The following is a 22,345-nucleotide window of genomic DNA, read 5'->3' as shown; positions in this document are numbered from 1 at the left end:
TAATGATGGCCAATATACGCCTAGCTGCATATGGTAGGCTATAAAGAGCAGATTGTTGTTGTAGACCTACCTGAGAAGTTGCATGAAAGCCCAGATTCAGTAGTTGTTATTTTACCATGGTCAAATACGATTTGCAAAAACTGTCAAAGAATTGACAAAAACGGTCAAAGTTAGCGGTTTATTTTTCTTGTTGCAATGTACCAGTTGGCTACCACATTGGTCAGGAGAGACAAAACAAACCTGTGATTATTAATTTCCAGTCACTTATTAATGTAACAGACCCAGGTGCGGTAGAGACTGAGCCCAGGCTGTGCTTCCTCCAAGTCTTTATTTCATAAGTCACATCAATATGGAATGAAACACAAGCCCCAGTGGACTTCCACACAGAATGTTAGAGTCAGTTAGCACAGTTTCCCCTATATACAAATCATTAAAACGAAATAGAATAGCTTTTGAAAAGTAAAATACAAGTTGATATAAATACAAAAACAGGAAAAAAATGTACAAACTTTGTTTTTTTCGTTGATATTCCCTTATTATGTACAGGTTTGAGGTTATTTCACTAGTGTTTATAGTCTACTTCCTGTCTACTTATTCAAGTACTTCCTCTCAACTTCCTGTTGCTCAGCGAGGAATGGAGCATCTTTGAGCTCCCTTTGGCTCCTATATAGCAGTAGAGATCCCTTTAGAACATTAAAAACGCCTTTTTTATTTTACATTTCTTGACGCTTCCTTCCTGATGAGGTTCCTTGGGGTTCACGTCTTGATCAGTCCCTCTAGGAAGTCCTTCTCCACCATCTCCTCGATGTCCTGACGCGCGCGGCTCCAGAACACCTTTTGGCTCTCCAGCTTCCCGTCCTTGCTGGAGATGGAGGCGTGGCTGGGAGTGGGGCTGGGGGCGGGACCGGAACGGCTGCCGACCTTGCTATTGGACACCTGGCTGAGCAGGTTGAAGAATGGGAGGAGCTGCTCCATGCTCCGGATCACATAGAGGGTGAGGAGGAGGTGTCCCGGCTCCCAGGAGAGACTCCGACTGGAGCAGTCCTCCTCTGGGTTCTTCTACAGGGGGGAGAGGAGGAGGGAGGAGAGGAGGAGGGATGAGAGGAGGAGGGAGGAGAGGAGGAGGGAGGAGGAGGGGAAAGGAGAGGGTGGGTGAGGAGAGGACAGGAGAGGTGGAGAAAGATAGAGCAGATGAAATGAGAAGATTTCTTAATGTGTTTCTACAGAACTTCGGAGGTACGGTACCGTTCCATGTTCTAGTTAGACAGACATACAAAAGTCCTCAATCAGCCTACAGCCGTTGGTAAACATGTCAGTCTGCTATCCCAGTGATGAGGTGTGTGAGCCTGGGTACCTTGGCCCTCTTCCTGAGCAGCCTGGCCAGGCGGACCACGTAGGGTTTGAACTCCCTCTGGTGGGTTCCCTGACGACGGACCTCCAGACCAGCGTCATCACACGCCTCCGGGATGAAGGCCCAGCGGTACCTGGAGAACCCCCCCCACACACACACACACACAACACACACACACATTACAGAAAACTGTTACAGTGGGCTATTGCATTAAAAGTATTTGCTAAATGATTTGCTAAATGACGAATGTATTCAAATAGGACTAATGCACAAATGGTATTAAAATTCCACTGTGGGTGTAATTTAACAATCTGACTCTCCGACTGTGTGTGTGTGTGTGAAGGGCCACCCACATCTGGAACTGGGGCAGGCTCTCGGAGGGCAGGGCCAGGGCCAGGTCCAGCAGCTTGCAGGCAGACAGGTAGAGGTTGAGCCAGCGCTGGCTGTTGTAGGAGGTGGAGAAACCGTTCCCTCCAGAGTAGGTGGTCTCCAGACCGGCCACCGACGGACCACACGTCCTGGAGACAGAGAGGGGAGATGGGACAGTCAGAGAGAGACAGAGAGACAGACAGACAGAGACAGAGAGAGAGAAAAATAGAGACAGAGACGTGAGATGGGACAGTCAGAGAGAGAGAGAGACAGAGAGACAGACAGACAGAGAGAGAGAGAAACCCAGACAGAGGGGAGACAGCACTGTCAGGGACAGAAAGAAGACAGGACTCTCAGAGATGGAGACCAGACAGTCAGCCAGTGTTCAGCAGGCGGCTGGTACATGTCTACTGTGCTCACCTGGAGATATCTTCATCCGCTAGCAGCTCCTGTTCCATCAGGAGAAACACCTGCACCTACAATACAGACACGCTCGATGAAACGCTTCACGTCTACCGTGTCGGTGAGTGACTTAGCAGGTGTGCCTAAGGATGCGTGTGTGTACAGCCGGGCATGTGTGTGTATGTTATTGTGTGCGTTAGAGCCTGTCTGCATGTGTGTGAGAGAGATGTGGTAAGAGCGTGGGTGTGTGTGTGTGTGTGTGTATGTGTGTGTGTGTTACCAGTTCGGTGATCATGGTGGGCCAGAGAGAGGTGAGGTGCTGGGGGGACATGCGAAGCAGCAGCACTCTGAAGAACAGGAAGACCTGAGCGTGCAGGATGGGAACCTGGGGCAGCCTCAGACTCTCCACCAGACGCTCTGCAAGAACACACACACACGCACGCAGAGAAGACATGCAGTATATAGTTATCGACTCAGATCTGTAATACACTCCTTCCACAGCCTGGTTCTATGGAGTTAGATTTGTTTCATAATTCAAAAACAAACGTCACGCGATTCACAAATGTATTTCGGGATTCACAAATGTAACGCGATTCGCAAATAAATGAGCCCATTACATTTGTTTGCAACCTGACAAACGCGAGTTACAAATCGGAGAACACGAGTTACAAATCCCTGCATTTGTGTGTGTGGATTTTTGGAACTTTCCTGACGCGCTTAGATTCACAAATGCATTTTTTCTAAAAGATATTCTATTGTATTGTATTCTAATGTATTCATGAAATACATTTGTGAATCGTGTTACGTTTGTTTGTGAATTATGAAACTAATCTAACTCCATATGGTTATTGGGGTGTGTGTGTGTGTGTGTGTGTGTACCCTGGATGTCAGGAAGGTATTTCTGGTACTGGTCCACCTCGCTGCTGTAGATGGTGAAGGCCAGGCGTTTGAGAAGCATGGCTCTCTGCTCCAGCTCTGCGTCTCGGTTAGTGAACAGGTTCAGAGAGCTGCTCTGGGCCACGGCCACGCGCGCTGCAGGACGCACACACACACACACACACACACACACACACACACAACACGTCAATAACCACACTAGCATGTGGTGTCATGAATACAGTGGTAGTACAGTTGTGTAACAGCTCATCGAGTTCTACCAGCCAGAGAGAGAGAGAGAGGGAGATCCACTGTACGTGGAGGTCACTCACTCATCAGGTCTCTGAAGGTGGTTTTGTCGTGGGTCATCAGGTGGTCAATGATGGCTCTCCAGCTGGAAAGCAAGGTCAGGCAGTTAGTGGAGAAGACACACACACACAATACACAAGACATAAGAACTGACAAGTATGTGTACTGACAATACACAGACCTTACAATCTGTCAGTCTTTCGGTCTGTCAGTACATAGACCTGTCTTAGTCAGACAGATATGTGTCAGTACAGACAGACATTTACATTTATTCATTTAGCAGACGCTTTTATCCAAAGTGACTTCCAAGAGAGAGCTTTACGAAGTGCATAGGTCATAGGCATAGGTGCCTAATATAATGGTAGGAGAAACACTGGACATGTGTGAGTACAGACAGACAGCCAGACAGACAGGGCTGAGTGAGTACAGACAGACAGACAGACATGTGTGAGTACAGACAGCCAGACAGACAGACAGGCATGTGTGCGTACAGACAGACAGACAGACAGACAGACAGACAGAGACAGGGCGGATATGTGAGTACTGACTGGCTGACGCAGGAACAGTCCATCTGGAAGAAGGTGTGGTCCATGAAGAGGTCGAAGGCCTCCTTCTTCCAGGCGCGCCGGGTGTACTGGTAGCCACTGAGGCTGCTCAGCAGCTGGATGCACGCACGGTAGCTGGGCGCGTTGTGGGCACTGCCACACACACACACACACAGGTTGGTTTTACTACCCTACTGAATTCACCTCCAAAATAGTTTGATCCCTAAGCCAAACCCTTAATGTAATTCTAACCCTAATATGAATTCCAACCCTAACTTAAAGTTGTGGGGTCCAAGTTTTGTCTCCACAAAGTCACAATTTGTCATGTACATCCTTGAAGCTATCAAGACCACACACACACACACACGCACGCACGCACGCACAGCGTGTCAGTCTAACAATCCAGGTGGTGGCCCAGACAGAGATACGGGTCCTGGGGGTGGCTCACCTGTGGTTGCGGAGGTAGGGCACGACGTAGTGCATGATGTTGACCAGCAGAGGGATCACCCTCTCCTTCTCATCACTGTAGAACACCATGTCCAGCAGGTGTGCTAGAACCTACCACACACACACACACACACACAGAGGGGTCTGCTTGAGCTGCAGAGCTGGACCGAGGCAGTGTTTTGTGCGTGTGTGTGTGTGGTGTGTGCGTGTGGACAAGCAGTAGCGGGCAGCTGCAGCCAGAGCGTGGTGCGGTACCTCAGCTAGCAGAGTAAGGGCGTGCACGCTGTAGACAGATGGGGTGAAGCTGGACGCTTCCATCACTGTCAGCATAAGGTCTGGAACACACACGCACACACAGATAGTGAGAGACATGCAGAACACACGCAGGCTGTCTGATGTCCTATCCGGAGGTCAAGTGATGCCTACCCTCTACGTCTGTCTCCAGACTGGCCCCATCCACCACTATCTGAGGGGAGGCCTTGACCTCCAGGTTCCTCCTCAGCCAGGTGGTCTGCTCCAGGGAGGAGCCGGCGATGGTGCCGATGGCCTCCACGATCTTATGGGTCACATCCTGGGGGGGAGGAGAGAGACAGAGAGACAGAGAGAGAGAGACAGAGAGAGAGAGACAGAGAGAGAGAGACAGAGAGAGAGAGACAGACAGAGAGAGAGAGACAGAGAGACAGACAGAGAGAGAGAGGGGTCATCAGCACTGTTTAAGGTGAACTCGTTCCGTCCAGCAGGAGAGACGGGCAGACCGGGTTGGTGGCAGGACGGGACGGCAGGACGGGGGGGGGGGGGGGTGTTACCTGCAGCTCTCTCTGGTCCTTCTTGCTCTCCAGGTTAGGGTTCTTCAGAATAAACTCATTCAGAACTCTGAGAGTGGACAGGGAAAGAGAGATAGAGAGAAAGAGAGAGAGAGTGACAGAGAGAGTGAGAGAGTGAGAGAGAGAGAGAAAGAAAACGAGTGAGGCTGTGTGCAGTAATGAGAAAAGAGATTCATGCTTGAGTGAGAGTGTGCTGTGTGTGTGTGTGTATACGCGCACGCTCTAACCCCAGTATAAGGAACTGTCCAGGCGCAGGCAGCCCCAGCTGGACAGAGTCCTTGAGCAGAGCCAGCAGAGACGGCCAGCTGTCCACCAGACTGGAGACTGGGATCCTGGAGGAGCCAAGAGAGGAGAGAAGGAGAGTGCAGGGGAGAGGAGAGAAGGAGAGTGCAGGGGAGAGGAGAGAAGGAGAGTGCAGGGGAGAGGAGAGAAGGAGAGTGCAGGGGAGAGGAGAGAAGGAGAGTGCAGGGGAGAGGAGAGAAGGAGAGTGCAGGGGAGAGGAGAGAAGGAGAGTGCAGGGGAGAGGAGAGAAGGAGAGTGCAGGGGAGAGGAGAGAAGGAGAGTGCAGGGGAGAGGAGAGAAGGAGAGTGCAGGGGAGAGGAGAGAAGGAGAGTGCAGGGGAGAGGAGAGAAGGAGAGTGCAGGGGAGAGGAGAGAAGGAGAGTGCAGGGGAGAGGAGAGAAGGAGAGTGCAGGGGAGAGGAGAGAAGGAGAGTGCAGGGGAGAGGAGAGAAGGAGAGTGCAGGGGAGAGGAGAGAAGGAGAGTGCAGGGGAGAGGAGAGAAGGAGAGTGCAGGGGAGAGGAGAGAAGGAGAGTGCAGGGGAGAGGAGAGAAGGAGAGTGCAGGGGAGAGGAGAGAAGGAGAGTGCAGGGGAGAGGAGAGAAGGAGAGTGCAGGGGAGAGGAGAGAAGGAGAGTGCAGGGGAGAGGAGAGAAGGAGAGTGCAGGGGAGAGGAGAGAAGGAGAGTGCAGGGGAGAGGAGAGAAGGAGAGTGCAGGGGAGAGGAGAGAAGGAGAGTGCAGGGGAGAGGAGAGAAGGAGAGTGCAGGGGAGAGGAGAGAAGGAGAGTGCAGGGGAGAGGAGAGAAGGAGAGTGCAGGGGAGAGGAGAGAAGGAGAGTGCAGGGGAGAGGAGAGAAGGAGAGTGCAGGGGAGAGGAGAGAAGGAGAGTGCAGGGGAGAGGAGAGAAGGAGAGTGCAGGGGAGAGGAGAGAAGGAGAGTGCAGGGGAGAGGAGAGAAGGAGAGTGCAGGGGAGAGGAGAGAAGGAGAGTGCAGGGGAGAGGAGAGAAGGAGAGTGCAGGGGAGAGGAGAGAAGGAGAGTGCAGGGGAGAGGAGAGAAGGAGAGTGCAGGGGAGAGGAGAGAAGGAGAGTGCAGGGGAGAGGAGAGAAGGAGAGTGCAGGGGAGAGGAGAGAAGGAGAGTGCAGGGGAGAGGAGAGAAGGAGAGTGCAGGGGAGAGGAGAGAAGGAGAGTGCAGGGGAGAGGAGAGAAGGAGAGTGCAGGGGAGAGGAGAGAAGGAGAGTGCAGGGGAGAGGAGAGAAGGAGAGTGCAGGGGAGAGGAGAGAAGGAGAGTGCAGGGGAGAGGAGAGAAGGAGAGTGCAGGGGAGAGGAGAGAAGGAGAGTGCAGGGGAGAGGAGAGAAGGAGAGTGCAGGGGAGAGGAGAGAAGGAGAGTGCAGGGGAGAGGAGAGAAGGAGAGTGCAGGGGAGAGGAGAGAAGGAGAGTGCAGGGGAGAGGAGAGAAGGAGAGTGCAGGGGAGAGGAGAGAAGGAGAGTGCAGGGGAGAGGAGAGAAGGAGAGTGCAGGGGAGAGGAGAGAAGGAGACAGAAAGGAGAAGAAAAGGGCAATTGATATCGTCTGACGTGGTGCAGCAGTATTAGAAGACAGCCTTGGGCACCCATCCTGATCTCCTCACCTCTGGACGTAAGCGTAGAAGAACTGCAGCATGCACACCTCCAGAGACAAGTGCTTCTGGAGAGAGAGCAAGAGAGAGTTACAGTAGAAATGCATGTGGTCTGAGAGCAACAGATTTCAGCGTTTCCCCGTAAAAAAACATCTTGTCCCACATCAGCACATCCCCCCCAAGTGAGCCTGGTCAGGTGTGTTGAGGCAGGAAGCAGGGCGTCGGCAGACAGGAAGTGGGGTCTGACCTTGTCCTTGGCGATGGCGGGCGGCTGCTTGAGGACCTCCTTCACCGTCTGCATCACCGTCTCCGTCCTCATGGCGCTCACAGACCGCACCAGCTCCACCAATAGGAGCTGCTCGTCACTAGCCGCAGGGATCACCTGTTAACACACACACACACACACACACACACACACACCTTAGGTATGGACACACTTACACTACACACACATTAAGACAGAGAGGTGGGGGACCAGGTTCTGAGCGTAGGGTCGATGCCTGCGGACTGCAGCAGCACCGTGGAGTCGGGGTAGGGTCAAGGGTCGTGTGCGTGCGTGTGTGTGTGTGTGTGAGAGGCCTGAGGTTACCTTGTTCCTGGCGGGAGTCTTGACCTGCCTCCTCTCGTTCCAGACGTAGGCGATGGCGGCCATGAAGTGAGCTCCGTGGTTCATGGAGATGGGCCCCAGCAGCTCCAGGATCTGCTGACGCAGGTTCTACAGAGAGGGAGGCGGACGAGGGGACGGCTCAGTGGTTAGAGGGGTCGTAGGATCGAATCCCCCCCCCCGCCTGTGATGTAAGCCTCTTCATCCGCCGAATGAATACATTATCACATGAAATCATAGGAGGTGAGGAGAGGCCGGTTGTGAACCTGCAAAGAACACACCGTGGCGTCACCACGGCCATGCCACCGATTGTGGCGTTGTCACGGTTACCTTGGTGGAGCCCAGGTTGATGTTGGAGGTGGAGGCGGCGCAGGCGGCGGCCGGCCTATCAGAGCTGTCGGCCTGGTAGAGAACGCTCCACAGCAGGGTGACGGACGCCATGATGGTGTGCAGGATGGACAGGATGCCTGAACGGGCCTCGGCCAGGTGCTTCTGGTCTACGCTCACCTGGAGCTGGGGGGGGGGGGGGAGCATAGGGGAGAGAGGACACACACACAATGTTAAAGATACACACACATTTTCTCTGTGTGTTTCCCTACTGGATGCAGTTCTAACAGCTAGGCTGACAGCTCTCTATCGCCCCCACCTGGTGGTACTGGGAGGTGGGGTCCAGCAGGCAGTAGTGGATGATGGCGGTCACTCCCTCCAGCACGGTCAGGATGAGGTCTGGGGGGAGGCACAGGGCCATCCACTGGGGTCTGGGGGACACAAAGCAGGAAACGCACACACAAGTCAGACATGGACTCACTAACAGCGGTTGTAAACCATGGGATGTCTCAGTTCACAGGAACCATGGCATCTGTAGAACAGGAGTGCCATCTGGTGGCAGAATCGGATATTTTATTATCTTTAATATATCACATAGCCATGCTGCTATATACATGAGTGTATATAGAGGTCTACTGTACAGCCCTAGTGTATGTGTGTGTTTGTGTGTGTGTCCTTTTACCTGATGTCAGTGCTCCCAGTCTCATAGCGGTACTGCTGGATCAGGTTGTCCAGGTTCCTGCACAGCTGCAGCGTTACCGAGGCGACGACCCGCCGCAGAACCTTGCCCATATAAGGCAGGGTGGCGGTGATGAGGCCGATCCACTGGGGGTGCATCTTGCAGGCGTGGTGCTGGTGCAGCGCCCGGATCACCGCGCACAGGAACATGCCCTGGCCCGTGATTGGCTGGCCGTGCAGGTACTGCAGCGACGTCATGGGCTGCTGCGGGTTGACGTGCTCCACGTCGCCGCCCAGCAGCTCGAACCCGGCCCCGGCGCCCCCTCCTCCGCCCCCTCCTCCTCCGCCTCCCCCCCCGCCCCCCGGCCCTCCCCCACCGACGCCTCCTCCCCCCCCGCCCCCGTCCCCGGCCTCGTCGCCGGGGCCCAGCACGCGGTGCTCCAGCGCCACCAGGCTCTGCAGCAGCCGCAGCAGCTGCGACTGCACGGCGCTGCAGCCGTCCAGCTGGTCCTCCGACAGGTTGATGACGCCGTCCTCCGACAGGCCCTCCTCGGTCGCCGGCGCGTCGGCCGTGCCCGCCGCCGCCGCCGCCCGCTGCTCGTGCCACTTCTGCGCCGAGAAGATGGACGACAGCAGGCAGTGGAGGAGGACCTTCTGCACTTTGCACTTGGACAGCACGTCGCCGATGAAGCAGGCGAAGCCCTTGGCCGAGCCGTCCGTCACCTTGGCCAGCTCGCTGAACAGCAGCGTGAGCACCTCCAGGCTGGTGAGCTGCATGGCCCGGTTGCCCGCCAGGTCGCCGGGGGCGGCCGCCACGTGGGCCGAGTAGTAGCTGCGCAGGAAGTACAGGCAGAGGGCGATGATGATCTCCAGGAACATGGCGCTGCGGTACGAGTGCGACGAGTCCTGCGCCAGCGGGCAGTAGAAGTCCTTGCCCATCACGGAGACGCGGTGGCGGACGAGCAGGTTCTGCAGGAGGCTGAGCTGGGCCGTGTACGTGTTGTTGATGCTGGTGGTGGCGATGGCGCCCACGAAGCCGGCCGGTGCCGCCCGCAGCATGGCGGCGACGGCGGAGAGGGCGTGGAGGGCCCGCGACGAGTCGTAGAGCTGCAGGTAGAGCAGCACGTGCTGGTAGAGCGGGTGGATGTTGAAGCGGGGGAGCGCCGCCGACGGCCGCCGACCCGCCGGGCTGACCCCGGCGCCGCCGCCAGGCGAGCCGGCGTCGCTCTCGATCTCGGACACCTCGCCCTCGCCGCAGCTGTACCAGTTCTCCAGGTCGAGGCTGTCCCCGAAGAAGATGCTGGGGGGGCGGGCCTTCTCGGCCTGCAGGGCCTTCCTGTGGCGCTCCTCCTCCTTCCTCCGGCTCCTCTTCATCACCTTGGGCTTGGCGCCGGGGGACTTGTCGGCCAGCCGCTCCAGGATCTTCCCCCGCAGGCTGAGCTGGGTGGAGCTGTGGCTGCGTTTGCGCGCCTGGGCGTCGTCCACCCGCAGGGTGTGGTCCGGCGGGGCGGGGCCGTCCGTCTGCATCACGATGGAAGGGGAGGAGCTGTGGCGGGTCATGACCTCGCGAGGCTCCTCCGGCTCCTCCTCCGCGCCCCCCGTCGTCTCCAGGGCGACGGACAGGAACTCCAGGGTGCCCCCCGCTAGCATCTCAGGAAGGGTCTGGGGGTGGGGGGGGGGCCCGGGGGTGTCCAGGGCGAGGGGGGTCCCAGTGGAGGTGTCCGAGGAGCAGCTGTCCGAGTCGCTCGGGGGCCAGGCCTCCGGGGGGGTCGGGGGCTCCGCCTCCACCTCATCCACCTCCCCCTCATCCACCTCCCCCTCATCCACCTCACCCTCATCCACCTCACCCTCATCCACCTCACCCTCATCCACCTCACCCTCATCCACCTCACCCTCATCCACCTCAACCACCACCTGGTCTATGACCGCAGCCAGCACTGAGGCCACCACTTCTTCAATAGAACCCTCATCCTCATCCTCATCTTCCTCCTCCTCCTCCTCCTCCCCGGTCTGGCTGTCCGCTGGGGGGGCGTCCGGCCCCCCTAGAGCCGTGCCCCCCCCCTCCTGCTCCTCGAAGCTGCCCTGGTCCAGCGTGGAGGAGCGGGAGGCGCTGGACTCGGAGCTCCCTGGCTCCGCCTGCTGGTCGGAGGGCTGGTACTGCAGGTTCTCACTGCTCAGGCTCAGCAGGGACAGGCTGTCGCTCAGAGGGTTGACCGTCAGGCTGAAGGGCTCCATGTCACCCAATGGCAGGCCTCGCAGGTGCTCGGGGCCCGCCCTCAGGAACTCGCCCTGAACCTGGTTGAAGTCTGAGAGGAGAGGAGACGGGGGGGGGGGGGGGGAGGAAGAGGAGACGGAAGATCGGACGAGAAAAAAGAATAAGCAGATATTCCCCTCGATATTCTCCCTGACGCCCAGTGGGCTCCACCTTCGACCACACACACGCGTTCCCACTCACTGTCTGAGAAGCCCGAGTCCCTCATGTAGATGGGCTCCGACGGGTCGTGCTCCGGCTGGCCCGGGCACGCCTGGGCCCAGTGGCGCTGGCTCTGGACCCTCTGGACAGACACGCGGTGGGTCTTGGGGTGCAGCAGCAGCAGCAGGAGGGGCTCCAGGACGCGGGCGATGTCGTGCCTCTGCAGGACCTGGTTGAGCCAGGCCCGGCCCACGGCGCTGGCCGACGGGTCCCAGTAGCTCAGGCTGTCCAGCATGATGAACAGAGACCTGGGGGGAGGGAAGGAGGGAGGGAAGGCACCGGAATATTCGGGTGGGACATATTAGGGTGAGGCGGCGGTGAGAAGGAGAAATAATGGAGGGACGTTGAGGAGGACAGAAGTCCCCCCCCCCCCCCCTCGTGTGGAATGTCATTGTGAACAAAGTGTGTAGGCAGACACTTTTATCCATGACATACAGGGGGAATTTGATTGGCAGTCAAGTCAAGTGTTCTTCCCCTGTGCTGCCCGTGGGTGTCTGCGTGTGTGTGTTTGTGTGAGTCTGTGAGTGTGTGTGTGTGTGTGTGTGAGTACTGGTGAAGTGAACGAGACACCAGGGTGATGCTGTGCAGCTAGGTGAGCCCACCTGTCGAAGGTGCGGTTGAAGGGAGAGGACTTGGTGATGTTCAGGTCTCTGGTCAGGTGCCACAACACTGAGAACTTCACATGAGCCTCCAGACGGATCCACTGGAAACACACACACACAAACACACGCACACACTTGAGTAACGAGTGTGTGTACATATGTGTGTAAAAGTCTGTGCGTACGTGTTTTAAGAGATTCCACTTTTCACACAAATTGTTAAGCTAATATCGTATGCCAAACAGAAGTATCGTGACTAGTGGTCTCCAGGCTTTTGGAGCCTAGTGTATACATGTGTGTGTGTGTGTGTGTGTGACCTTGTCCCGGTGCATGAGCTGCTGGCTGATGACGTCCTCACAGATGCTGGAGGAGGGCACCAGGTTGTGCAGCTGGTAGAAGAGCTCCACGCTGCGCTGGTGGTGCTGGGGGGTGGCCTCCCCCAGCTGCTCCCACAGGGTCAGGGCCACGCTCTGGACAGAGGGGGGGGGGGGGGGGGGGGGTTGGGGTTAGACCGTCAGACCAACTCAAACCACTCGTGGCTGCTAACCAGAACGTGAGCTACCCTGTTTCAATGCTTGGAACCCAACGTGGAAAGAAACTACAAATCCCATGGTGCACACCCCCCCCACCTTGAAGAAGTCGGTCTTCTCCGCGATGTACTTCAAGATTCCCTGAGTGAGGGGCGGCCGGATCACCACGGCGACGCGGCCCTGGCTCGGGCTCATGGGCGGGGCGGAGTCGGGCCCGCCGATGCTCTCGGCGGACACCATGGCGACGGACTGCGTGAGGCCCACCTGGTCCATGAGCAGGGAGATGGCCACGCCCTGCAGGCTGAAGTCTCCGCCCACACAGCAGGCGTCCATCAGGGTCTGCAGCCAGACAGATGGACGCACCTGCTCCCCATCTGTGGGGGGCCACAGCACAGAGTCAACCAGACAGACACAGGCAGTTTACAACATACAGAGTCAGTCAGAGAGACAGTCAGAGACATATAGAATCAGTCTGTTTAAGACATAAAGAATCAGTCAGCCAGACAGTCAGAGACATACAGAATCAGTCCGTTTAAGACATACAGAATCAGTCAGACAGACAGTCGGACAAAGACATATTCAAAGTCAGCCCGTCAGTTTAAGACTGACAGAAAAAAAAAGCCAGTCTGAAAGGCAGACAGCATCGGTCCATCAGCCTCACCAGGTCGCTCGTCCAGGGTGGATGTAGACTTGAGGTTGCCCTCGGCGATGTAGACGGGGAAGCTGGAACATTCCAGAAAGAGCTGACAGGCGGCGGTGAAGGCCGGCAGACACTCCCTCTGGCCCGGGGCGGAGGCAGGCTGACTGGCCGGGCCAGCTCCCGCTACCACCGGGCCTGGTCGCGTCGCGTGCCCATTCTGCTGGGTGACCTCCGGAACCGGGGGCCCTGCCCGCACCATCTCCCCCCCCTGGCCCTCCCCCCGCCCCTGGCCCTCCCCAGGGGTGATGTACAGGGTGATGAGGCGGGAGAGGAAGAGCTGGAAGTGCTCCAGGCAGCTCTGCATCACGGGCTTGTCCTGGGGCTTGGCCTGGGCCGGGCTGGGGCCCCTGCGGCTGGTCCTGGGGCAGGGCTGGGCCTCCTCGGGCCCGCCGAGGTCCGGCTCCTCACCGCCGCCCTCCTGGTACTGGACGAAGTCGGAGAAGACGCCCTCGGAGGGGTGCCCGCCGGTGGGGGTGGCCTCCCCCTCGAGCACCTCTCCCTCCTCCGGCAGCTCCAGTGTGGTGGGGAGGGGCTGCCGGAGGAGAGGGGGGGGGGGGTGAGAACAGAGGACAGCACAGCTGGGGGCTGACACCTGGGTGAGTACGACCCCGCAGACAGACAGACAGCCCATTATGCATACACACAGCCTAGGGGCTTCCCAGCATGCTTTTGGTCTGAGGCAATAGTGCGCTCTGGAGTGCTGGACTCAGATGGCAGAGGAGACACTCTCCCTGCGGGGGGGGGGGGGGGGGGGGGGGGGGGGGTGGTCTTCCACTCTGATGGAGAGGGCAGACCTGGGGGACGCCCTAGCCTGGTCTCCACAAAGACAGCGAGTCGGGGAGAGAGGGTGTGGGGCTCAGCTGTTACTAGCCACAGTGTGTGCCCCCCCCCCCCCATGCTCTCCTAAGGGCCTTTCCCATGTCAGGGTGAACTATCTGTAATGCTCCAACGAGCACCCACCCAAGCACCCACACCCACCCGGGGGGTGGAGACACCTTCAAACGCCGCCGTCGGGGGAGAGAGGAGGACAGTGAAGCCGGCTGTCGGACCACCCAGCCTGGGGAGGGCAGGGAGGGACGCTGGCATGGTTTTGGGGTTGGGGGGGGTCAGTGCAATATGGCGTGTCCGCGTCTATGGGGCGGGCACAGTATGGCATGGTTGGCAGGATGTGGGGGGTTGGTTGAGATGAGAAGGTTGGTCAGGTCTAGAGGGGGTGTTGGCAGGCTGGCAGGGCTTGGGGGTGGGGGTGGGGGGGGGGGGTGGGGAGGGTGGGACAGCTCTGGGACCAGGGGACACCATGAGGACCGGGGATGGGTGTTATCTGGGCCATGACTAGTGAGTCTGGTCTGTCCTACCCAGGGGCCGAGCTCACGTCCCCGACTGGAGCCAGTACACAGGAGCTAGGCCCAGGTCCCCGTAGGCACCGCTACACAGACACGGGGCTGTTTCGAGGGGGCTTGAAAGGGGAGATTTGTAGAGGGCGGCGGGCCGTTGGCAGCGAGGAACGGCGGCCGAGACGGGGAGCTAGTTTGATGTTCGAGGTTGGCGGTGGACACCGTTTGGGGCGTGAGGTCGAGGCGAGTCTGCTCGCGAACGCGTTTCTCTCTCGCTCTCTCCGCTGGCCACAGACCAAAGCGCCGCGGATGTTTACGGGGGCGCCAGGCTGAACACAGCTCAGATCTGAGGAGGAGAGCAGGATCACCACGATCAACCACCGATCTGTCAGCTTGCTGGGTCCCCAGACAGGAAGTGCAGCAGGGCAGAGAGGAAGCTGTGAGATTGACCTCGGGCTCACTGCACCAAGGCACTCTGGGATAGCAGATCCCACCCATCGACACACCATGGTTTGACCAAAATGTGAATGACAACAAATAATTGTGCCAGCTCTTCAGAGGTCCCTACTGACCATGGATTAACTATGTTCCCAAATAAAACCTTCATAATGACTCAGGCTTCCCGAAAATACGTTGTCGCTAAAACCTACAACAACAGCGGACTTGCCGCATGCACACCGGCCTCACCCGTCTCTCCTCCTTGTCCCTGGCTGAGGTGGGGGCCTTGGACCCGGAGGGGCCGGCGGGGGGCAGGGCCAGGGGGGACACCAGGGGGGGCTGCACCTTGCTGAGGATCTTGGAGCAGAGGCGCAGGCAGTGGGTGAGCTCCCCCAGGCCCAGGGAGGGCAGCTGGCCGGTGAGGGCCGCCACCATCCGGAGGAGCAGGAGGGGGAGGTGCTCCGTCTGGATCTCGATGTACGTCTCCTGGAGGAGGAGGAGGAGGAGGGGGAGAGAGGGGTGAGATGGAGGAGGAGGCTCGTGGGAGGAGAGCAGGCGAGCCGGCATTGGTGAGGAAGCTGGTTCAGAACTCTGGAAGCTCCCGACTTCACACACATGGCATACTGTACATCACTGAACAGACAACCCGAGACACATAATACTGATAATGGTGAAATGGGGGGGGGGGGACTGAAAAGGAAAAAATGAAGAGTGGAGGGAAGGACCCTCAACGGAACATGGTTGTTATGAACTCAGCGTGTTGGGGACATGAGGGGTTGTTGGGTGGTGCTAACAGCATGCAGGCCCCCACCCTTCCTAACAACATCCACACTCAAATACCTCAGACAGGAAACCTATACCTCATTTCCTGTAGTGGGGGGTAATCCTGTCATCAGTGACACAGTGCTGAGCTCGACAGCTTCACTCACACTGGCATAATAATAACGACAATCTTCCAAAACAAATACATAAATGATGGCTCACTGGTGGCCAAGCAGCGATGGAGCATGCTGGAAGGTGTTGGCGGTGGGGCGGCACAAAGGTCAGAGTAGCAGAGTGAAGCAGGGTGGAGGGGTACAGAGCAGGGTGGAGCAGGGGAGGAGGAGGAGAGGCAGGAGACAGCAGTACTTTACCTGGCAGATCACCCTCATGCTTCTAGTAGGCTTCAAGGAGAAAGAGCAGAGAGGTTGAACAGGACAGGAGCGAGCGGAGCATAGGCCAGAGGACACTTTGAGTGCAGAGTACACTAACACACACACACACACACACAAACTCACACACACACTTGCGGCATTTTCAGGAACGCACACTTGCAGACACGCGCTCAAGGAAACACACACGTACAGTTATTATTGTGTCAGGGATTCAGGTTGGAAATGCAGTCTGATAAAAGATGCAGAGAGACTACAAGACAGCACTCAGAACCTGTTATTGCGCGCACAACACACAACACAAAAGCACACTACAGGGAACACCAAACCATAAGGGCTGTGGTCATAAGCACTCACTGAGAGAGAGAGCTGAAACTGTGAGAGAGAGAGAGAGAGAGAGAGAGAGAGAGAGAGAGAGAGAGAGAGAGAGAGAGAGAGAGAGAGAGAGAGAGAGAGAGAGAGAGAGAGAGAGAGGCAGAGAGCGCAAGTGTGTGTGCGTGTGTCTCACCAGGGACACAATGTCCAATAGGAAGTCCACCAGCTGACAGAACTCCACCAACGAAAGCTCTGGAGACTCAACGCTCCACGCAAGCCTGGCGGGATGTGCGTTGCCATTGGCTGTTCTCCTACGATGCAGAGAGAGGGCAGTTAGCAAATGAGCGATGAACACACCCCTCAAACGCTCCTCCTCCTTGTCCTCGAGATTCAAGTCTCGGGTTCATTTGCTGTCTTTGGAACAAATGGGCCTAAACATTCCTAAGTGGACCTGTTTATCAAGAGACTTTCTCAGAATACACAACTCCACAGACTACAACATCAGTGTTTCCCCTACCATTATATTAGGGGGGCGCCCTGCCCCCCGAACGGAACCCCCCGCCCCCCCTGGAATGTCAAGTTCATTTTTTTTTTTTTATATAGCACTAGATCACAAAATAAGTCACTTAAGGTTACCTTTCCTACAAAACAGGTCTATAGCTTTCTCTTTTATTAAACAAACTAAATGGCCTTATGTTATTTATCTTATTTCCACGACGGCATGTCATTTCTGTCTCTACGTGGTCGGGCGAAACCTAGGGGAAACACTGAACATCAAGCCAAGGCTTCTCAAAGCCAGTAACACCATCACTGGCCATGAACAGGAAAGTGTCCTGGATCGCCGCCACACGGAACCATCGCCACGCCTGCCGTACGTGCCGGGACACCGACCTGCAGCACTCCTCGAACCAGCGGGCGATGTAGTCCCACATGTAGTAGGGCTCGAACGAGTTGAAGAGCAGGTTAGCCGTTTTGATCAGCTCAGCGGTCTTCTTGTTCTCACGCAGCTTGCTGGAGGAGAGACACGTCAGGGTCACAGAGCCATCGCTAAGTGTGTGTGTGTGAGTGTGTGTGTGTGTGTGTGTGTGTGTGTGTGTGAGAGTGTATGCCGATTCCCCAACCTGGCTGAGATGATTGTGGTGCTAGCTGGCTTGTGTGTGTGTGTGTTCCCCAACCCTCTGAGATGCATGTGGTCCTTGTGTGTGTGTGTGTGTGTATGTGTTCCCCAACCTGCTGAGATGCGCGTGGTCCTTGCTGAAGGGGCTGTGGTTCTGCAGGTCCAGCTCGGTCCGGCACTGCGTGTGTAAGGTCCGGAACACCTCAATCAGCACGTCCTCCAGGATCGCTGGGCCTGTAGGGCACATCAACACTGCTGACACTGGGGCGTGTGCGCGTGTGCGCGTGTGTTATTATTAGAGTGGTCTGTACCCAGCTCTGGTTTGTCCAGCAGACTGATGAGAATGCGGAAGGGCTTGAGGTCGTGCATCAGGACGCTCTCCTCCTCTCCTCCTCGCGCCTTACCCTGCAGGATCTCCACCATGGCCTGCAACACACACACACACCTTTAATGAGGAATCCATGCACCCACACTACCCTAACATAACACACATCTACAGGGACTGCCAGGCAGGCTCAGGTGGTCAGATAGATTTACTTCCTGGTCGGGGTACTTTGTTTTTGGTGTTCTATATGATATCCCTGAGGGCAAACCCTCTGTTCCTGTGTGTCTTTGTGTTGTTGTGTGTATGTGTGTGTGTTTGTGCGCGTGTGTGTGTGTGTGTGTGAGCTTGTGTTTCACGCTTCGTCTGTCACATAAGCCAACACGGTCCCTGCAGTACCGGAGTCTCCCAGCGGGGGGGCTGCAACAAGTGGCAGCAGATGGCGAAACAACAGACAAACGACTGAGGTAGAGCTATCCCGGTGTGTCTGGCTGTCTGGCTCCCGTCTCCCCCCCCCTGAGTAACTGAGACATCACACGCTGGCCTGCCCTCGGAGGAGTGGAGGGAGGGGGGGGGGCTGTAAGGGGGTGGGAAGGGGAGGCGGGGGTGGCGAGGGAGGTGATGGAGGGGAGGCAGGAGGGCAGAAGGTGGAGGACTTCACCTGCTGCCAAATGTTTTTAAACCCCCCAACCCCCCCTCCTCTCCTCTACCACTTTTAGGCCATGAAGTTGTTTAGGGGCTTCGTACTGCATGTCTTGCACGTGTGTGTGCGAGTATGTGTGTGTGTGTGTGTGTGTATGTGTGTGTGTTACAGACCTGAACCAGCATGTCCTTGGAGTAGGTGTTGAAGTACAGAGTGGCGTGCTCCTCTGGGTTGCTCTGTCGGGTGCTGCGTGGACCTGTTCTCACACCGTTGTTGTCGAAGCCTTGGGAACGGAACACGCACACACACACACACACACACACACACACACACAAACAGGCTGAGAATGAGCTGGGGCGAGGACATGAAAGTTGCTCCTCCTCAGACAAAGCGGCCTAGCAGAAACTCACCGGCAGGGTCGTCCGTCATCAGACGCACGTGAGAGAGAGCAGAGTACTGACATCAACACCGGGGTACAAAGCTACACAGCCGTGTGTCTGTGTGTGTGTGTCTGTGTGTCTCTGTCTGTGTGTGTGTGTCTGTGTATGTCTGTGTGTGTGTGTGTCTGTATCTGTGTGTGTCTGTGTCTGTGTGTGTCTGTGTCTGTCTGTGTCTGTGTCTGTCTGTGTCTGTGTGTGTCTGTGTCTGTGTGTGTCTGTGTCTGTGTGTGTCTGTGTCTGTGTGTGTCTGTGTCTGTGTGTGTCTGTGTGTGTCTGTGTGTGTCTGTGTCTGTGTGTGTCTGTATCTGTGTGTGTCTGTGTGTGTGTGTGTGTGTGCGCGTGCCCCCTACCCAGCAGCCAGGCATACAGCCTGCGGTTGAGGGACATGTCTCTCCTCAGGACCACGTGCAGGGCGGCCGACAGGATGCGGATCATGTCGGGCCGGGTGGCCTGGCTCATGTGGAAAGGGAAGCAGAACAGGATGAGGTCCAACGTGCTCCTCTGGACCAGGACGCTGGAGTCCTGCACGGACGTGCTCACCGCCTCCACCTGCAGGCCGGAGGGCGACACCGCACGTGAGGTCACGACCTTACCCTACTTCGGAATGGGGAGGGCGTGGAAGGACTCGAGCCCGCAGAGGCCCGCGCAGACGCACGCACCATGAGCTCGATGTCGCTGCCCATGACGTAGAGCTGGTCCTCCATGGAGAGCTTGCGGTTGAGGTGCAGCAGGACGAAGGTGACGCCCGGCAGCCGCACGGCCGGGCTGGTGAGGATGCTGCCCCACAGGGCGCTGTAGAAGGCACACTGCTCCACCGCCCCCGCCACCTTCTCCAGCAGCGCGTTGGTCCTGGGGAGGAGGGGGGGGGGGGGGGGGGGGGGGGTTTGCGTTGAGGTTTGGATTGCGATGCGTTCAAAAAGGATGTCGTGGTAATGCTGCGAGATCCGGTCATATCCCTCGTGACAGCGGAGGTGTTCGTGTCCTCGGGATCTCTCTTCACTTCCCACTCGTGCGTTACCTGTCGTAGTACGGGACGCCCCCCCCCCCACACACACACACACACACACACACGCACACACACACACACACACACACACACCTCCCCCCCACCTCCCGTGTTACCTGTCGTAGTATTCGGAGCCCTCCTCCAGGCCGGGCAGCACCCCGGTGAGCAGGCCCTGCAGGCCTGGTTTGAGGGTCTTCCCCAGCGGCAGGTAGTAGGTCTCGTACAGGCCCAGCAGCGCTGGCTTCACTGACATGGCTGCGTTGGACAGCAAGGGGAAGAGCCCAGCGCTGTGGCACAGAGCGAGCACAGGGAAAACAGCCGAGGACACAAGTCAACATGGAGAAGGCGTACACAATGGAAGTAACAGGTTCACACAAATACACTTCTTCCTGTGTAGCCTGATGTAGAAAAACAACATGCTATTGACAGCTAGTACCTCTATATTACAGTACATGTGAGGGTGAAGCTGTCCAGCCAGCCTGTACGTAGATACCCTCAGAGCTGTCTGTCCGGCCTACTGTACCTGTAGAGAAACAGGTCCTTGGCCAGCCTCTTGGGCCCGATGATCTTGAAGATGATCTCGTAGGTCTCCAGGGCCTTGCGGTGCACGCCGCTGGGCAGCGCCGGGTGGAGACACTGGGCCAGCCGTTTGCCAATCGTCAGCTTCTTAGGCACCACCTGGTACTTGGCATTGTTCTGGAGCACCTGGTACAGACCACAGACGGGGGTTAAGACACTGCCGTGCTTCGTCTGGCGGCACGGTGGGTGAAAAGGCTCGAGAGCTGCCAGGTGTCAGTGCGGAAGGTTCTATCCCTGCGCGAGATGATGTGGGTGGATTTGTCTGCGATGGGTGTGAGGAATAAGATCCTAGTTCGTTTGTTGTGCGTGAGGCGCCCGACCTTGTTGAGCTTCCCCAGTGCTGAGATGAGGTCGGCCCATTCGCTGGAGTACTCAAAGTTCTTGAGGGCCTTGTCCACGGCTGCCACATAGTTCCTGTACTTGGAGTCGCTCAGAAGCTCCACCTCCTCCGCGTTCATCCTCCCCTCTGATTGGTCGGCTACAGGGCAACACCGGGCTCACCGACACACATCATCCCTGCTGGGGAGAGGGGAGGTGAAGAGAGGGAGACGGCGAGGGGAGACAAAGGGAGAAAGACGGAGGTTGAAGAGGGGGAGAAAGAGACCATGAGAGGTGGAGGGATGGAGGAGGGGAGGGATGGAGGGACAACAGAAAGATAATGACTCAAAGTTATGACAGGCCTGAACACTCACAGCCCTATTTCATTCATGAAAGCTTAATCCGTGTCTCGCTATTAAACATGCCGTTAACTCCGGAAACCAGTCAGCCCTTCGGCTGGGAGAGAGGGCTGCTGAGCTCATGAAGAGGCAGGGATTGTTTATTGACGGGTCACATGAAATACATGAGGTGCAAAGTCTGGCAGGCGGTAGTAAACGGCCAAGCCTGATGAGGTTGGTGGAGACAGTAGTGCTGAATCATGCAACGCATACCGGATCCCTGTGTCTGACACCCCAAGAGAGCAGGAGAGGTGGAGAGGAAGACAGGAAGAGAGGAGAAGAAGAGAGGAAATCTCGCTGATAATAGGGAAATCAACTGAGCAGCAGGGAACCATGCCACCCTTTCAGCTAAAACTGATTTCCAGAGAATGTAAATCCAGATCGAGATGCCACATTCCTGCACGAGCAAAGAAGGGGATTCCACTTGATCACATGGCAGACTAGCCAGCACACAATGAAACTTTCTCTTGAAAATGAAGTCAAAATTTTGGCACTATAGAGTTGTCACACGAATGTATTAAATGAGAATACTGAATGCATCTCAAATCTCAATCGAAATATAGCCTGTGGCTAAATAATGGCCTGGGGCAAGCAGCCCATGACTCATATATATGAATGGCAAAGACCCCTGCAAGGCTACCTATACAGTAGCCTGTTGTTAGGCCTGGCTGTTATGAAAAATCAGCCAGTTTGAGCCTCTATATGAACAAGAGTAAAACACACCGGTACTCGTCATACAAAGCTGCTAAATACCCGGACACCACTGATTTGGGAAGGGGGAAACTGTTACAGAATATATCACTGAACAGTTTATATTTGAGTGATATTTAACAAACAACTCAAAGGTTAGTGTGAAATGTCACACGCAACAACAACCCAATAAAGACACCGGATGCGATTAGGTAATTGTTTAGCTAGCTAGGTAACGTTAGCCATGTTGGCAGTACAAGAGCGGGTGTAAACGTGAATGAATCATGCTTACCGTTATTAAGATATTGCTGAACAACTGACACTACTCAGAAAACGACTAACGGATAAAGGACACAGCTGTCAGCAGCTGTATCATAGGCAAGCTAACGTCAGCTTGGCTTCCGATTCCGACTCTTCTTCGTTATGTTGCTGCTGATGCGCTGCGCTGGGCCCCGGTGTCACTCGATTAAGCACGCTGTGACACTTGTCATGAAGACACAGAAGGCTTGCGAGCCAGTAATATATAGCTAATCATATCTACATTATTCATAGCTTTCCTTGTGTTTGTCTTGGTGATTTAAACGGCTGTCGCCATTATCAGCCCCTGGATACAGTCACAAAGCCCAAACAATCCAACTGACAGCTCCCAGACTGCATTGCAGATTTTTG

The 22,345-nt window shown here is 56.4% G+C and overlaps 1 protein-coding gene across 1 annotated transcript; it reads right to left on the bottom strand.

The window, feature by feature from the left end:
- Positions 1–314: 314 nt before the first annotated feature.
- On the bottom strand, positions 315–22,345 carry dop1a (DOP1 leucine zipper like protein A). Its single transcript, XM_062465055.1, has 38 exons — positions 21,969–22,345; positions 20,591–20,786; positions 20,215–20,396; positions 19,808–19,978; positions 19,345–19,534; positions 19,036–19,234; positions 18,419–18,528; positions 17,592–17,706; positions 17,394–17,514; positions 17,055–17,174; positions 16,357–16,474; positions 15,831–15,860; positions 14,947–15,183; positions 12,887–13,457; positions 12,325–12,599; positions 12,013–12,165; positions 11,699–11,799; positions 11,079–11,344; positions 9,001–10,929; positions 8,628–8,964; positions 8,265–8,376; positions 7,949–8,131; positions 7,604–7,729; positions 7,262–7,396; positions 7,027–7,082; positions 5,351–5,455; positions 5,106–5,172; positions 4,726–4,870; positions 4,555–4,634; positions 4,301–4,410; positions 3,856–4,005; positions 3,331–3,392; positions 3,002–3,154; positions 2,403–2,539; positions 2,141–2,196; positions 1,705–1,869; positions 1,355–1,484; positions 315–1,059 (listed from the first exon to the last, which is right to left on the bottom strand). Exons 2-38 carry the CDS (start codon positions 20,726–20,728, stop codon positions 757–759), a joined length of 7,638 nt encoding a protein of 2,545 aa, XP_062321039.1. The 5' UTR covers positions 20,729–20,786; positions 21,969–22,345; the 3' UTR covers positions 315–756.

This window comes from Osmerus eperlanus, chromosome 7, assembly GCF_963692335.1.
Source record: "Osmerus eperlanus chromosome 7, fOsmEpe2.1, whole genome shotgun sequence".
Taxonomy (NCBI): domain Eukaryota; kingdom Metazoa; phylum Chordata; class Actinopteri; order Osmeriformes; family Osmeridae; genus Osmerus; species Osmerus eperlanus.
This window is presented reverse-complemented; position numbering and strand designations above follow the sequence as displayed.

What these genes read in the sequence shown, in the direction of transcription:
- dop1a (XM_062465055.1), bottom strand. Translation starts at nt 20,728, where the DNA reads ATGAACGCGGAGGAGGTGGAGCTTCTGAGCGACTCCAAGTACAGGAAC. An exon ending in GGACTCGGGCTTCTCAGACA is followed by an intron (nt 10,930 to 11,078) that starts GTGAGTGGGAAC and finishes CTCTCCTCTCAG; the next exon opens with ACTTCAACCAGGTTCAGGGC. An exon ending in TTCTACGCTTACGTCCAGAG is followed by an intron (nt 5,456 to 7,026) that starts GTGAGGAGATCA and finishes TGGCTCCTCCAG; the next exon opens with GATCCCAGTCTCCAGTCTGG.